General features: G+C 35.9%; 1 protein-coding gene and 1 non-coding gene across 8 annotated transcripts in view; both read right to left on the reverse strand.

The window, feature by feature from the left end:
• LOC106662231 (triple functional domain protein) overlaps positions 1 to 18,610 on the reverse strand; it is a 351,395-nt gene that overhangs the window by 15,352 nt on the left and 317,433 nt on the right. For all 7 annotated transcript variants that reach the window (XM_024228191.1, XM_024228188.1, XM_024228186.1 and 4 more), the window contains one exon: positions 360 to 471. In XM_024228191.1, the coding sequence (XP_024083959.1) occupies positions 360 to 471 (112 nt within the window). The remainder of the gene's footprint in view (positions 1 to 359; positions 472 to 18,610) is intronic.
• On the reverse strand, positions 14,712 to 14,784 carry Trnad-guc. Its single transcript has one exon. It is a non-coding gene; the product is annotated as a tRNA-Asp (tRNA).

An 18,610-nucleotide genomic window follows, 5' to 3' on the forward strand; every position in this document is an offset into this window, starting at 1 on the left:
CAACCATCTTAACTGTTCCTTTTTTTATTTTATTTTTTAACGAGGGTATTTCAAATACGAGGTTATATGAACTCTCGGGGTGCCGATGTTTTTGAAAAAAAGCCCATTTGTAAATATGTCGGGTTCGAATCCAGCGGCCGCTGGATTCGAACCCGGGACCTTTACCTTACAGTGATGAGCGCCGTGTCAACGCCTAAACCGTTGCGGCCACCGACGCCCCTTTTATTGTTTTACATTTGTTCTTATATTATACTGTTCCTTTATATGTATCCATTGTTTTGTGTTTGATGTTTTATCAAGTTTACTTGCGCAGCAATTGGCACAAGTGTATATAAATAAATTTTAAAAAAATTGCTTACCTTGAACCTCTTCTCCGAAGGTGTCTTTTTAAGCGACGGCCTTTCAGGGGTTGCCGTCTTTTCTACTTTGGTCCCGCTCAACTTCCTGAGAGGAGGTGGGAGCCATTTGCGCCTGGAAAAAATAACGCATTACTGACTCGGTCCATAGACATGAATGATTAATTAGAAAATAGGATATGATCGATTGATATTTTGATCCCATTACGTATCTGAATGATTAATCTAACTCCTGACAGGAGCTGAACTGATTGGAATGATGCAGGGGGTAACGGATTAAATATTTAAATGACCTACTTAATCAAACGTTTTGATTCAATTACTCGGCTCTGTGGAAAGCTATTTTAACGGTGAAAAACTCTCTAAATCGCAGTTAAGGAAAAGAATCTGTTATACTTGAAAAGCGCTTGAATTGGCTTGGCAAATCATAAACAAGATATATGACAAAGAGACAAGATTATTTTTCCTGAATTCGAAAGCCGTTCATTTCACCTAATTAATCGAATAAGGTGGACCTTCGAACTGATTTACCTGGTTAGTAAATACAATGAAAATTAAAAATAATAAATATGTTCTATTTATTTCAAGGGAGGTAAACAAAACCAGGCCCTTTGAGATCCTCCTCGTCAAAGGAAGAAGAAGCAAGATATCCGGTGATGAAGAGTATTCATTTCGGGAAAATCAGGACGGAACTTTTCTTTAAATATTTCATCGTCAGTATATAAAAGTCTGTTATGATTTTCCTTCCACCTTCAAAGATCAAAACGTACCCTTGAGACCTTTATTTTTAAACTTTTTTTTTTACAACTGCATTCTACAATGGAACAAGTAAAACTTATAATGTTTACATATAAACAATTATAGCAGTAGCATGAACAGCTATCATCCAGTGATGGTAGCCGTTAGTACATCAATACGATGAATGAGATGGACTGCGTCCTAGGAGACTGATGTCAAGTGTTAAGGTTGTCTAGGGGCCACCGACGCTTCAGTTTTCTGTTTGGATTATGAGGTAATGAGGTGGATGACAGGTTTTTGACGAAAGGGTTCGGGTGATGAGGTAGTTTGGATGGTTAGGGACATCTTCCCTGTGGGCCCAGGCAAAATCCGACCATCAACCTTGGTGCCTGGGGGTAACCAATGATGGAGGCAATATCCCTAATACCTCCCTTATCCTTCCTACCCGTTTCCTTTTACCTCCCTCTCACCCCTCTGCTTTGGCAGAGGATTCCTGGGTTACTGAACCCGCACGCCACAGGAAACGGGTAGGGAGTTTGTATGACCTTCAGGGTGGGCGATAAAAATAATTCACTAGTTTCGTGGTCTGCTTGACCAATTAGTATCTTACAATTAATTAAAGTTTTCAGTTGAGATAAAAAAGTCAATGGCACGAGTGTGATTCGAACCCACGATCTTCGGCTTGATACGCCGCTGCTCTACCTCTTGAGCTATCGTGACCTCGATCCACTCGGACACCAACCTCCCATCTCAACCACACAATCGCAGCGGCGCATCAAGTCGAAGATCGTGGGTTCGAATCACGCTCGTGCCATTGACTTTTTATCTCAACTGAAAACCTTAAAAATAATACTGAACCATAGGAGTGGAGTATCCAAGCGGCTCCACTAATTGAGGTTGGACTCGTGGTGGTCATGGTTTGTAAACAAATTGTACCTTAGCTGAAGGGTACCGGCCAACCGGAGCTGGCGATAGAGTGCCTTCTCTATCTCTCCGGGGGTGGCGAAAGGCATGGCTAAAAGGCTGTGCTGGAAACCACAAAACTGCCTTTTGTAAGGCACATGTATAGATGTGCCCTTTTTAGGCAACTTCTGAACTTGGTTAGCACCTACCTCGCTGGCCAAGGGAAGTGACAAGTCCATGCATGTAAAATCTTCGTGGTCTTCTTTCGAGAACACTAGGCGTCTGAGAAGTCCCCTTGGGGATAAGTCCGGACGTTAAAGATCCCTCATGGGTCTCAATACCCATGAGTAAAGATGGGGTAGTTTGGAATGGAACGTTTTGTAGCGGGATTGGGCCAGCTCGGTAATAAGAGGGACATTTAGGTCGGTATTGATGGTGTGATTGGATACATAGAAAGGGGCGTCGACTATTGATCTGAGGATTTTGGATTGAAGGGAATGGATTCGATTGAGGTCTGAAAGCTTAGCAGTCCCGTAAAGTTCAAGTCCGTATGTCCAAATGGGGGGCCAGGAGGGCAATGTAAAGTTTTCTTTTGTTTGTTAGTGAGTTTTGATCGTCTGTCGAGTAGTCGTTTAAGCATGAAAAATCTTACGTTACAGTCTACGCTTAAGTCGTGTATGGGGGTTCCACGTCAGCCGTTTGTCCAGGTAGAGTCCGAGGTATCGAACATGGTTCGCACTTGGTGTGGGAACGTTGTTGACGTGGTGGGAGTGTTTTCTTGTTTAGGGTAAATATTGTTTGTTGATTTGGTTTCGTTGATCTTGATTCTCCACTGACGGAGCCAGCATTCTAGGATGTTTAGGTGATTTTGAAGATTACGGGAAACTGTGACAGGATCTTTATCAGGAGAAAGGATTGCGGTATGATCAAAGGTGAAGGTGTTACGTTGCGTAGGTAGATCGGAGGTATAAATTGAATAAAGGAAAGGAGCGAGCACGCTGCCCTGTTGGACACCTGCTAGAATAGGATGGATAGGAGACAATGAATTTCTCTGGGATACTTGGAAGTAACGATCGTTAAGATAGGATTTTAGGATAAGATAATAGGTTGCTGGTAGGATGTTCTTGAGCTTCCACAGCAGCCCAGAGTGCCATACTCGGTCAAAAGCCTGGTGCCCTTGATACCATGCCAGTTTTAACAAGGCTCAAAGAGGTAAATTAATGTTCTGCAATTAGCCTATTTTCACCCAACTGCCGAAAGCAATAAAAACATTTTTTCTTTAATTCTCAAATCTATGACTTTTATAGGATATGTTAGACATTAAAAAAAACTCCGAATTTTTTTTGCAATGTTAAAAGTCGATCTGGGTGACGGTGATCTCGTGTTGAACTATTGGGCTACTTATGGGGCTGTCTTCACCCACGTTCGTTGAAGCGAGTTAATACGGACCCCAACAATGACCCAATGCAGGTTTAGCATGAAATAATACTTTATCTTTAACCCCCCCCCCCTTGGTTGTCTTTTGACCAGAATAGAAGTCGCAGTAAGGTTTATCACCTTCTTAAGATTTGAAGTTTGAATAAATTATGTCACAGCGACACCACGTTGGCAGTTAAATACATCTGCTATAATTGGGTTCGTTAAAATCTGATTTGAAAGAGCTGAAACAACAGAGGAGCCGGCCAAATTTAACAGGTTTCCCCTATCGCGAAATAACTGGTCAAGGGAAAAACCTGTCTCTTGTTTGCAGCATAAAATAAGTTTTTTGGCCCCAGACGGGACAATTACGAAGATAAATAACCTTTTAGGAGTGGGAAATCTGGCCGTTCAACAATTCAAACAAAAAAGGAAGCCTCTATTCTTCATCCTAATTGACCCAGCTTCTCGTTAATTAATAAAGGCTTCTGCCAACTTGGATCCGGGTATTCACGAGGTTGGATAAATCGCTCGGCACCGCCGCTTTCACATTGAGCAAGTACAACATCATCCTGCGATCAAAATTCATCAAAAATCAAATCATCCTCCGAGGAGGGCACGGGCTAACTGCTGGCCTTTTGGATCACTTTCGACAGGTTGATTAAGAATAATCTTGAAGTTTGACTCATATTTAACTGTCAAATCTGACAACCTTCAATTATTATAAAGTCCGGGCCATTTCTTCCTTAGTTCTTATCTACTAATAAAAACTACTGAGACTTTTCAGTATTTAAAAACAAACACAACATAATTGAAAAGTTCAGATGCTGACTTTACCTACTCGGCTTTGTGGAAAAACGTACAATAAAGGAATCAACGAAGGATCGAATTACGTAAAAGTACCGAATAATTCAGCGAACATCTTGCCCTGTCGATAAACTTGTAGTTTGATAATTTTTTTTGTTCGTTTAACTTTTCGCCAATTTCAGTGGCAATTTGGAAAAGTACATGATCAACAAAATAATACACAGACCAATTACTGAACATGGCAAGGAGCGGAACAGGTCTGACAGACCAAAACGCAAAACAGCGAGACTGGGCTTACCAAAATGATCGGAACGAAAAAACTACCATGAAATTAAGTGAACGTAAAACTCACTAGTTTTCGTGGTCCGCTTGACCAATTAATATCTTTCAATTAATTAAGGTTTTTAGTTGAGATAAAAAAGTCAGTGTCACGAGCGGGATTCGAACCCACGATCTTCGGCTAAATACGCAGCTGCTCTACCACTTGAGCTATCTTGACTTCGATCCACTCGGACACTAACTTTCCTTCTCAACCCCACCTTTTGAATTTTCCCTCCTTTTTTCAAATGTCGTGTAATCTATTTGATTCTTGGGGACAAATGAAATGGCCACGGAGAGCTTTAGTGAAGGCATACTTCATTTTAACCGTATACGTAGTTTAAGTATACCGCTAGCAAACTTATTAAAGGAAGAAGTAGTTATGAAGTTTGCCAAGCTCTACATTGACTTTTTCCAATGAGGTGAAAATTTAGCAGGTTTTGATTGGTCTTTTTTTTAACAAAAATTAAAATGAAACGCTAATTTCAACGCTTTCTTTTTGAGTTCCCCAAAAACGATTTCAAGAGCTACGAAAAGATTTTTGACGAAAACCGTATATAGTTAAAAAAATAAAAAATAAATAAAAATCATTAAATTCACTAGTTTTCGTGGTCCGCTTGATCAATTAATATCCTTCAATTAATTAAGGTCTGTAGTTGAATAAATTGAGATAAAATTCAAAGGTGAGGTTGAGATGGGAAGATAGTGTCCGAGTGGATCGAAGTCACGATAGCTCAAGTGGTAGAGCAGCGGCGCATCTAGCTGAAGGTCGTGGGTTCGAATCCCGCTTGTTACACTGACTTTTTTATCTCAACTAAAAACCTTAATTAATTCAAAGTACAACTTTAAAATAAGATCGAACTTTGAATAACTCGAGCAGACTTAACAATTTAAAAAAAAAACAAAAAAAAAACAGGCTTAGAAGAATAGATGTAATATATTTTATTTTGGTCGTTTTTATATCATTTTGGTCCGCCTATCTTCGCTGTTTTGGTTTGCCAGACGCGTTATGTGTTGAAAATGTCACCATTTTCAGTGGCAATTCGGAAAAGTACATGATCGACAAGATGTCATACAGACCAGTGTGAAAAAACTACCATGAAATTAAGTCAACGTAAAACTTTAAAATAATATCTAACTTTGAATAACTCGAGCGGACTTAATAATTTAAAAAAAGATTACAGGTTTAGAAGAATACATCTAATATATTTTATTTTGGCCGTTTGTTCTCATTTTGGTCCGTCTATCCTCACTGTTTTGGTAAAACTTTGAACTAAACTGAAGCCGCGGACATTAGCTGAATTAAATCGAATATCTCAAGCAGACTTAATAAATTTCATAAATAAACAAAGACTACAGATTTAGAAGAATAGAGCTAATCTAATTTAGTTTGTTCGTTTTGGTCCGCCTATCCTCGCTGGTTTGTTATGTCAGGCGTCACTATCTTCAATGCTGAATCTTGAGTTCTTTTCAGTCAATTTTTTTTATCACACTAGCAAACAGAGTTAACGCCATACAAGCGTCCCACCCCTCACGACCATATCATGGGTGACCATATGTATTTAAGATAGTAAGTTGTTCTGAGTTAACCAATTCAAAATAGCATAGCACCAAGATTTGGAAACACATAAGAAAATTATCTGGAAAACTTTATGCACACCACAACTTCAACGCCGAGGCTTCTGCAGTTACGAAGTCGTCCAATTAACCAGATAATTATTTTGCTAAGCCGTCTGATTTATTAAGTCCTGTGAATGTATTAACAATTGACATACAAAACTCTACAATGAGTATTTAAAGTGTATTAAAATTCTATTCAACAATAAATAAAAGGGTTAAAACTAAGTAGGAAAAATTAATGAAAATATGCCATAGGGTAGGACATAAGGATTTGATTTGGTAGGAGCAGGCAATGAACTGAATCGTTAATAATTATTCAAAACATCAAGGATAAGCGAACTAAAATAATCGAAGACGTACAAACTACAGGTTCATCACCCTGGAGACCCAAAGAAAAAAACTTTTAATTTAATCTATTTTAGTTTGGATGTAAGCACGCCCAATTAAGCTTTGTCGCCATTAACAATTGTTGCCAAAAAACCACCTGCGACCATTTTTTGCCAAATGTGTTAAAACTTAATGAAGCAAAATTTGATTTATGAACTTAATGACGCGGTCCTGTACATAATTTTGAAACTACTAGAATAAAAACTGAAAAAGTTAAAAGAACAATTGAAGCCTAATCACGAAAATTTTATGAAGGTTGAAAAAACCCAGGTATTCCTTAGTAGTTGAATTTATTGAGAGATGGACGTTCTGGACTATCTACCCTATTTTCTGAATTTCTAACAAGCCTAGAATTTAGAAAATCCAAATCATGCCATCATTGACATCCACATCATGTTTCCAAATATACCTCTAAATCTAGCCTATGATATAATTGGAAATTATATGACAATCATATAAATATTATTTTATTAATCAAAGTTAGTAGTAAAACTTGTAACACTGTGTAGAATGTGAATAAGTTAAGCAGACTTTTTACATGAGTAAAAAAACGACTATATACACTGATAGTCAAAAAAGTGGCCATCCTAGTTTTCCTTTAGTAAATACTTGCAATTTTTATTTTTTATTTACTGGATATCCGGTATATAAAGATCATCTTCTAATACATTTTCAATGTATTGTCCACCTGTTTAGAAGTTCTGAAGATCAAGTTTGTGCGACCTTACGTAGAAATGCCTGCCCAAACACACTACCACCTCCGTAGCATCTCTGAATTTAACTTCTTAAGTGATCTCAGACGAATTGATGTGATTTCTTGCGAAACTTAACCAAGCTATGCGTTGTCACAAGTTCTGGACTAGTGGCCTTCTCGCACGTAATTCATCTTTTGAAAACCTTGCAGTGTGTAAATTGACATTAACTGGTTTAAGTTGTTGCTTAATTGCCAACAACTTAAATGTAGAATGTCGATTACGGAGTACACAAACAATAAAACGATCATCTCTCTGAATGGAAGACCCTTCGAAAAGTTGCACTAGGAATGTACCCTGGCCACATACGCTTGACTTCTTCCATTTTCCAATAATGCTATGATTCTAGTAGAATCTGTATCACTTAAAACCATCTTTCAAACAAATTTGAACTTTAATATGGTACAGCTTAAAAAAAATCAAACCACCGGAACGTTAGAAAGAAGTTTACAGAAAAACCAACAAAGAAAAGATTGACTATTCAAACATTTATTTACAAAATCCAATTGTAAACACAAATGGGAGATTTTGTCCGTGTTTAAGTTACCTCTAATCCTTTAAAACGGACCAAATATTGTAAGATAATCAACAGAGGATTGCCTAAGAGATAATTAAAAATATTAAGGGTGGCCACTTTTTTCCCTCTCAGTGTATTTAGAAAAATAATTTTAAAGTGTTCTATTTTATATATATTAATTTTTATATATATATTTAAATATATTATGCCAATAATACAGATTTTAATTCAATTCACTCTTTTGCAAAATAAATTCACCCATTTGAAAATCAATTACGAATCCAATTCATCTCCCCCAAATTCAGCAAATCAATTTCGTACTTTTGCAAATCAAATTCACCATTTGCCAAATTAAATTCACTCTATTACAAATCAAGTTCATCTTCCCCAAATTCAGCAAATTTATTTGCTCTTTTGTAAATCAAATTCACTTGAAAATCAATTTCGCCCTTTTATTATCAAATTCACCCATTTGCAAATCAATTTCGCACTTTTGCAAACCAAATTGACCCATTTCCAAATTAAATTCACTCTAATACGAATCCAATTAATTTTCCCCAAATTCAGCAAATTTATTTGCTCTTTTGTAAATCAAATTCACCTGAAAATAAATTTCGTCCTTTTATTATCAAATTCACCCATTTGCAAATCAATTTCGTACTTTTGCAAATCAAATTCACCATTTTCCAAATTAAATTCATTCTATTACAAATCAAATTCATCTTCCCCAAATTCAGCAAATCAATTTCGTACTTTTGTAAATCAAATTCACCTGAAAATCAATTTCGCCCTTTTATTATCAAATTCACCCATTTGCAAATCAATTTCGTCCTTTTGCAAATCAAATAGACCATTTTCCAAATTAAATTCACTCTATTACAAATCCAATTTATCTCCCCCAAATTCAGCAAATCAATTTCGTCCTTTTGCAAATCAAATTCACCCTTTTCCAAATTAAATTCACTCAATTACAAATCAAATTCACCCCCAAATTCAGCAAATCAATTAGCTGTTTTATAAATCGAATTCACCTGAAAATCAATTTCGCCTTTTTGTTAATCAAATTCACCCTTTTCCAAATTAAATTCACTCTGTTCCAAATCAAATTCAGCAAATCAATTTGTTCTTTTGTAAATCGAAATCACCTGAAAATCAATTTCGCCCTTTTGTTAATCAAATTCACCCTTTTTCAAATTAATTCACTTTATTACAAATCAAATTCATCCCCCCCAAATTCAGCAAAGCAATTTTCTCTTTTGTAAATCGAATTCACCTGAAAATCAATTTTGCCCTTTTGTTAATCAAATTCATCCTTTTCCAAATTAAATTCACTGTTTTACAAATTAAATGCACACATTTGCAAATTATATTTAACCCCTGAATTTGGGGAAAATTAATTGGATTTGTAATAGAGAGAATTTAATTTGAAAAAGGGTGAATTTGATTTGCAAAAGCACGAAATTGATTTGAAAATGGGTGAATTTGATTTGCAAAAGCACGAAATTAATTTGAAAAAGGGTGAATTTGATTTGTAATAGAGAGAATTTAATTTGAAAAAGGGTGAATTTGATTTACAAAAGGGGAAATGTGATTAGTAAAAGAGTTAATATAATTAGCAAAAAGTCGTATGTGATTATTAAGAGTGAATTTAATTTGAAAAAGGGTAAATTTTATTAGTGAAATGGTGAATTTAATTTGCAAAATGGCGAATTTGATTAAAACAAGAGTGAAATTACTTTGCAAAAGGGTGAATTTACTTTGGAAAACAATCACTGTAAACTTTTTTAAACGATTTAAGTCCTGTACGACATGACTGAGAAATTATGGTTATCAAATGATGGCAAAATGTAGATTATGTTGGGGATGCAAGCGATTAAATAAATATGACGATCGTAAATATGTTTTACATGGGTTGTAACAGATTTTTCTAAGTGATTTCCTACTTCTAAGTTATCAAACTCAAACATTGGTCATTTCGGGAGAATACATGTTTTTGTAAAGGTCTGACGAAAATCAGCGTTTTCCTTTGTTAAGCCGTGTTTGCACAGTAGGTCGGTGAACTCGCCAAAACTTTTGAAAATTCGTATGTGAATCGATACTGTTCATAGTTTCAAGCAGTTGGGCAAATATTTATTTTAGTAGCTAATGGTTCAGTCGGCCTTCACCCAGGATGCATGTAGAATTGTTCTGCATCCGGCCTTGTTGGGTTTTACAATGCGATTCTGCACATTTCCCTAGAAGCTGCGCTCCGTTGCCAAATTTCACTTGTTCTTCTGACATAATGAAAAACCTCTGTTTTCTGCTTTTCCCAGCTTACTTTTTCATTGCGAAAATCCCCGGCGGGAGACATGTGTTTTTCGTTTCGAAAAAGCCCTTGAGACGTCTCTCACGGAGTGTATCTCCTTCTAATTCACACCAACTGTCCGAATGTGCCCGGAGTGCGCCCCAGTCCTTCACAAGGCAGCCCTCGGCCGCCCATATTTGGTATCAAACCGGCCTCGGGAGGCCTTCCTCAAAGAGGCTGAGTTTAAATTAATTATCCCATTCTGAGCCGAAAGGTTGCCGTGGAAAGCTATTAAAAGTTCCGTTCTGCACATTTAGCCGCATTTAAGCCCAATTGACCTATTTAAACGGAGATCTATCGACGCCACGCTGCTTTTTTCTCAACACACATTAAAAGAGAATCTGTCAATCCTAAAGCGCACTCCTTCCACTTTTCCACACGGCTTTTTTTTTTTACTCCAACGAGAATTGAGAATAAAAGCAATATCGCGGCTTCTGGCGCACGTCAATCTGTCTTATTGACAAGTGATTCACCTGAGGACATTTATGTTGTCATACTATGGCATAAAGAGAATTTCTGTATGGTATTCAACCAATACAGAAATTATATTGATCGTTCTAACTCTTTTCCGGGGTCCGCTCGTTCTCGCCGTTTGTCCTTGATCAGATGCGTTTCGTGTCATAGATCATCAAAACAAACTTTATCTTGAAATATAAGGTTTTTGGTTGAGATGAAAAATTGGTATCACAAATGGGATTCGAACCCGCAACCTTCGGCTCAATACGCCGCACACCGAACACCAACTTTCATCTCAAGGGGGGGGGGATCGAAGTCAAGTGTGCAGCATCTCAAGTGGTTAGAGCAGCGGCGTATTGAGCCGAAGGCCGTGGGTTCGAATCCTGCTCATGACACTAATTTTTCATCTCAACTAAAAATCCTAGATAAAAAGATTAATTAATTGGAATGATTAATAAGAAATCAATTACGAATGATAGAGTAGAAATCATGCAACAAAAGTTCGTACGAACCCCATGGTCTCCGATTCTCAACCCTTTCGTAGATATTCAACATTTAATTAAATTAAATTCACTAATTTCGTGGTCCGCTTGACCAATTAATACATTACAATTAATTAAGGTTTTTAGCCGAAGATCGTGGGTTCGAATCCCGCTCGTGCCATTAACGTTTTTTCATCTGAACTGAAAACCTTAATTAATTGTAATTTAATTTTTTTTCAACAAAGAAAAATCAAACAATCAACACATAAAAAAAGAGACAATAAAATAGTTAACAACCAAATAATTTATTCTTTTTTTGTTGTGCTTTTTTATTAGGTTCAAATTTGGTTTAACAATTTCGGTATTGTTCTTCTTTTTTTGGTTTTGCCTGTTTATGGAGATGCTTTGTCCAATTGTTCACTATGTTTCCACTCTAGTATGTGTTCGGTTTCATTTTTCTTACTTTTTGTGCGTTTTTATTAGGTTCAAATTTGGTTTATCAATTTCTATATTGTTCTTCTTATTTCCGTTTTGTTGGTTTAGTGCAGATGCTTTGTCCAATTGTTCACTATGTTTGCACTCTATTATGTGTTTGGTTTCATTTTTTTCCTTTTTGTGCGTTTTTATTAGGTTCAAATTTGATTTATCAATTTCTATATTGTTCTTCTTATTTCCGTTTTGTTGGTTTAGTGCAGATGCTTTGTCCAATTGTTGGGTGTTCACTATGTTTGTGTTTATGTGTTTGGTTTCATTTTTCTTACTTTTTGTGCGTTTTTATTAGGTTCAAATTTGGTTTACCAATTTCTGTATTGTTCTTCTTTTTTTCGTTTTGTTGGTTTAGTGCAGATGCTTTGTCCAATTGTTGGGTGTTCACTATTTGTGTTTATGTGTTTGGTTTCATTTTTCTTCCTTTTTGTGCTTTTCTATTAGGTTAAATTTTGGTTTAACAATTTCTGTATTGTTGTTATTTTTTTTATCGTTTTGACTGTTTAGTGCAGATGTTTTGTCAAATTGTTGGTTGTTCACTATTTCCACTCTATTATGTGTTTGGTTTCATTTTTCTTTCTGTTTGTTCTTTTTTATTGTTTTGTTGGTTTAGTGCAGATGCTTTGTCAAATTGTTGGCTGTTCACTGTTTCCACTATTATGTGTTTGGTTTCATTTTTCTTCCTTTTTATGCTTTTTTATTAGGTTAAATTTTGGTTTAACAATTTCTGTATTGTTCTTTTTTATTGTTTTGTCTGTTTAGTGCAGATGCTTTGTCAAACTGTTGGTTGTTCACTGTTTCCACTCTATTATGTGTTTGGTTTCATTTTTCTTCCTTTTTGTGCTTTTTTATTAGGTTAAAGTTTGGTTTTCAAATTTCTGTATTGTTCTTCTTTTTTCGTTTTGTCTGTTTACGGCAGATGCTTTGTCCAATTGTTGGTTGTTCCACTCTGTTACGTATTTGGTTTCACTTTTCTTTCTTTTTGTTCTCTTTTATTAAGTTAATATAGGCCACTCTTATTAAAGGAAGAAGTAGTTACGAATTTTGCCAAGCTCTACATTGACTTTTTCCAATGAGGTTGAAAATTTAGCAGGTTTTGATTGGTCTTTCTTTGAGCTACGAAAAGATTTATGACGAAAACCGTAGATAGGTGGGAAAAAAAATTAAACGTTGAATATGTGTGAAAGGGTTGAGAATTGGACCATGGTCAGATGAACTTTTTTGTTGCATTTGAAGTTTAGAGGCACTTGACGAACTTTGTTCTATGAGTACTGAGTCACCCTGTACACAAAACAACAGTTGTATGTAGTTGGCTTTTTCTCTTTTTAATTATAAACATCTATAAGTCTCCAAGTAAAAAAAAAATAAATAAATTAATTAAAAAAAAAAATACCGGATTATGTTTGTACTGCTTGCATTTAAAATGCCTCTATAACAAAATAAACAAACCAACCACAGGGAAGAAACAAAATGTTTTGTTTGAGGATGTCGTGTTGTAAAAACACTCTCCTGGAAATAGTTGTTACCTCACATCTGAAAATATATTCAAATTTAGTTGAGAAGTTTATCCCAGGGACTTTTTCCCTACGCAATAACCTCCAAACGGCGGAGACCAAATTGGGCCTAGTTACTACAAAGATTGGTGTTTATGGCGTTTGCATTTCTCTTTGGGACAAGGTCGAAAATTTGATCAGAGGTTGATTTTTAACCCGGGGGGATATTGGCTGACAGGAACCGAGTTGATTAATCCTCTAAATCCTGTACTTCCGACCGACCTGGAATGATATTCATAGTAGGATTATTCCAAAACATTTGATTTTGCATTCTGATTCACTTTATCTACTTTTAACCGTTTTTTTCTTGGCAAACCGACCGAGAAAAATGACTGGAAATGCGATTAAATACGATCGACATGTTTTTCCCTTTATTGAAGCATAGAGGTCGCAGTTTCCGTCAAAATGGTCTGTAATTAAGCAATTGCGATTAAATCGATGAAAATTAATTAATGAAAGTTTAAATTTATAACATGGCTGTACGCGTTAAATTAAACTTTAACCCATAAATATTGACACTTCTGGTTTACTTGAGCTAAGAGATAAGGAACTGCTATAATTCTGGATTAAATTTTATTTACAATTTATCAACATCGAAGGGAAACGTAAGGCATTTGAATATATAGTTTTTTTTATCAAGCATTATCAAGAGAACGGCCTTGTAGTGGCAGGCAATCTAAAGGCGTCTATAATTGTATAAAGCTGGTCTATAAAATGATTTACAACAAAATACAGAGAGGAAAGACGACCATCATGATCATACTGCATGTTCATCACCGTTACAGATAATTCTGGGTTTTTTCTCGTTTCATGGTGATTCTAAACAAGTTGCGTAGTTTAAATTTCCCTTTTTTGTATCTTAATGATATAATATCATTTTTTAATCTTTCATTTTCCTTCCTTTCTGCTTTACGTATTTTTCTTCATATTCGCAAGTTATTGTAGACAATTCACTAGTTTCGTGGTCCGCTTGACCAATTAATATATTACAATTAATTAAGGTTTTCAGGTTTTGAATTTTCCCTCCTTTTTGCCATTTTTCAAATTTTTTCTAAAAATCTTAATTAATTATGAAAATTTATTATTATATTAATCGATATAAATGCAATTAGTAGTCATAACTGACTTATTAATTATTTTAATTAATTATACTTTTAATGTAAGGTTGAGATCTAAAAGGAAGTGTCACGGGCGGGATTGGAATCTACGACAGTAGCCAAAAATCGTGGGTTCGAATCCCGCTCGTGACACTAATTTTCAATATAAAATAAAGATCAATTGAAAATTTATTATTAGATTAATCGATATAAATGCAACTGACATAACTGACTTATTAATTATTTTAACTAATTATACTTTTAATCTAATGTTGAGATGGAAAAGGAAGTGTCACGAGTGGGATTCGAACCCACGAGTTTTGGCTAATGTCGTGAGCTCGAATCCCGCTCGTGACACTAATTTTCAATATAAAATAAAGATCAATTGAAAATTTATTAAATTCACTAATTTCGTGGTCCGCTTGACCAATTAATATATTATAATTAACTAAGGTTTTTAGTTGAGATAAAAAAGTCAATGGCACGAGCGGGATTCGAACCCACGATCTTCGGCTTGACACGCCGCTGCTCTACCACTTGAGCTATCGTGACCTCGATCCACTCGGACACCAACTTCCCATCTCAACCGCACCTTTTGAATTTCCCCTCCTTTTTGCCATTTTTCAAAATTTTTCTAAAAACCTTAATTAATTCTGGCCGTTTTCGCCAAATTGTCAAGTTTCTAAACTGAATATGTTGCAATTTTCGTTGATATTTTGTCATAATCACGAATATTTCTCTTTTATGTTTTTAAAAAATACTTGTGATTAAGACTCAAGTTGCCCATGCCAAGTCAGACTTCGGGCTGAGTCACATTTATATGCTCCGCTAGAGGTTCTGGGTTCGAATCTCGTTAGCACTTGGAATTTTATAATGATAATTTAGAAAAAGTATTTTTAAGTGGTTCAGACCCCCTCGTATGATTTTTCTATTTTGCCATATTTTTATTATTTTATTTATTATTATCATTTTATTACATATTATTATGATATTTTGTCATAATCACGAATATTTCTCTTTTATGTTTTATAAAAATGCTTATGTGATTATGATTCAAGTTGACCATGCCAAGTCAGACTATGGGGGGTGAGTGTATTCGTATTTGCCCCGCTAGAGGTTCTGGGTTCGAATCTCGTTAGCACGTGGAATTTTATTTGATATTAATTTGGAAATTATAACGTGGTTCAGACCCCCTCGCATGGTTTTTCTATTTTGTCACATTTTATTACATATTATTATGATATTTTGTCATAATCACGAATATTTCTCTTTTATGTTTTGTAAAAATACTTATGAAAATATGATTCAATAAGACTTCGGGGTGAGTATATTCGTATATGTCCCGCTAGAGGTTCTGGGTTCGAATCTCGTTAGCACTTGGAATTTTATTTGATATTAATTTGGAAAAAGTATTGTAAAGTGGTTCAGACCCCTCTCCGCGATACCCAAGGGTAGTTTGGCGCTAAGCATTTACTTTAATATTGGAGAGTAAATTTTATGTTTTACCTATAGACAAATAAGAGATGGAAACAGAGATCAATTAAGTATGAAGCAACTATCAAGTAAACGATTCATGAGAATGTATAAAAAGATGACATATGAATTTAATAAGTTTTTATTAGTTTTATATTTTTTTTCTTGTAATGATTTATATAGGTAGGAAGATAGATGGAAATGCATTCTGAGGATCTGATTTTACCCCGGGATTCCGGTATTTACAATAAAACAGCATCGGACAAAAAGAAGATATTTTTCAAAAGGGTATACATTTTTGTTCAAGGGCACTCTAAAATAAAAAAAAAGTTTACACATCACTCAGGAAATGTATCCATATCTATTTCCAGTGTCTATGGCCCCATCGGAAAGCCGCAGCACATCCTGGTTATTTACCCTTTTCTAGATTCTCCCCGAGGGCGTGTGGGCGGAGGACGCTAATACGCAGTGAAGTTTTTGTCTGTTTGCAACCGAAAGTCTGTTTGTCTTTTATTCCGCGGTTTAACTTGGTCCGTTTGACGCGAAATATCCTAGAATATGTGACTAGATGGAAAAACGAAAAAAGGTAATTTTTTTGAAAAAAAGCGCGACCCGCCACCGAAACCATGCAAGCAACAGTCTGCAACATGCCTCCATACATTTCGACTAGTATAAGAAATAGTGTTCACATAATAACAAATTTATTACAACTTTTAACGTTAACATTGATTTATTATTAATTACTGTACAATAACAATACCACATTACTAGTATTATTCCTGTAAAGTTCAAAGCTTTGTCATATTTTTGTACTATTTTCAAAAGTTCTCCTGGCCACTGTTTCAGCCCAGATTCCTACTTGAAGAGAGAGAGATATCTAAATTTGATGGTCGTTTCCGATCTTACTGTTTTGGTCTTTTCGGCATTTGACTTGGAACAGACCAGTCGTATATGTCCACGAAGATGTCAGAATATGCTCAATTTGCAGGCAAATGTTCAAAAAAGCTGCTTAACTTCAATGAACAACCGATTTTTAAAGCCCAAACAATAGCACTTATCAAATGAATTGGAGATGTTTATGCTTTTGATCGCTCTTTGGCTGTTGAAATAAATATCGATCTTTTTGCCTTTTATTCCCAGCTTTGTTCTATTTTGCGCAATTGTAATAACTAATTTTTTGTCATAAAGTGCCCTGCCGGGCCCATGGTACACCTTTCAACCCTAAGTCCATGTTATTCACAGACGCCATAAATCAAAGACATATCATGTAGTCATCAGACTGAATTCGAATGTCGAAAATGGTGCTGAATTGCAACACTAAATAGGTGTGCAAAATAAGATCATAGGGGAAAGAAGAAACGTCACTGAAAGACCAAGAGCTGCTATATGGCAGCTGGGATTCATACTATTAAAGAGCATCTTGGAAAAGAAAACAGGATGAGAATGGGAAATGACAGGAACCGACATTGGATCGAATCGAGATGTGAAAGGACACCCCACAAAATATCAGAGGAAGCAAGAAGAAGAATCCCAAAATGCTTCTTAACGGGAGACAGCAGACCAAATCGGCATCAAGTCAATCAACCCGATTTGAGTAGGTTCTACAAGGAAGCAGAGGAAACTCAATTCACGTAACAGTGGACCTCAGTAGAAAGTGTTTTTGGATAGTTCAACCGTGAAAAAAATACAACTACGATCAAATATTCACGTTTCTGAAAGAGTTAACAAACACATCATGAAGTATAGAACAGGAGGATGCTGTAGCTAACAAAGGAAACAGGATGAAAGTGGGAAATGACAGGAACCGACATTGGATCGAATCGAGATGTGAAAGGACACCCCACAAAACATCAGAGGAAGCAGGAAGAAGAATCTCAACATGCTTCTTAACGGGAGACAGCAGACCACATTATCACATGAGGACTGTCAATCAACACGATTTGAGTAGGTTTTACAAGGAGGCAGAGGAAACTCAATTCACGTAACAGTGGCCTCAGTAGAAAGTATTAGATAGTTCAACCGTGAAAAAAATTCAACTACGGTCAAATACTCACGTTTCTGAATGAATTAACAAACACACCATGAAGTACAGAACAGGGGGATGCTGTAGCTCACAAAGGGCGCTCTATAGCAACCCCCTGAATCTGCTCATTCATTCCTTATTACCTGGACAGTCGAATATGATAACTAAACTATCTGGATACGCCAAATCTTCGTTAAATGTTTAAAAAAAAAGCCTTCAAATAAATTAGAGATGTATTCCCGATTTCAGCTGTTCCTGTAGAAATAAAGTTAGGTCATAGGCTCAAGAATCTGATTCCTTATACAATTCATCTTCAAAAATTGAAAAATGCTCTAGCCAAAATTGCCAACAGGCTTGCAAGTTTTCCGAAGAACTCTATTCATTTCATTTAGACGACAGGAACGATTTACAGCGAAATTCCAATTAACGAAAACAATCAGTCCATCACCTTGCAGACCTCAAGAAGAAAACTACTAAGAAAGAAATATTTTCTAGTGACTACAAGAATAGTACATATCGTAACAATTTCTCTTTTGTTATATGAGCATGGGCGGATGTGGTTCAAGAAATTTGATAGACACCAGCCTTGAAAGGGACCGAGGTTCAGGGCGACCGCACAAATAGAATAGAGGAGTCGCTCCTAGAAAAAGCAACATCGTAGACGAAGGTCCTGTCAATTTGGCCGTTTGTCAAATAGAAATCCGACGTGTTCCATTCCCTACGATCACGCGGACAAGTTGCAAGCAGGAGTTAGTCAGTTTAGTTTATGTTAAAAAATTTCCATTAATTTGGAAAACTAGACTAGCATTCGTCAGCGTGTTGTTACAGTTTTACCTTTTCAAAAGGCTGCATGTATAATTAAAACTATTTTTCGTGTGTGTG

The sequence above is a fragment of the Cimex lectularius genome, unplaced genomic scaffold (genome assembly GCF_000648675.2).
Source record: "Cimex lectularius strain Harlan isolate CLEC.00 unplaced genomic scaffold, Clec_2.1 scaffold170, whole genome shotgun sequence".
NCBI classification, from domain to species: domain Eukaryota; kingdom Metazoa; phylum Arthropoda; class Insecta; order Hemiptera; family Cimicidae; genus Cimex; species Cimex lectularius.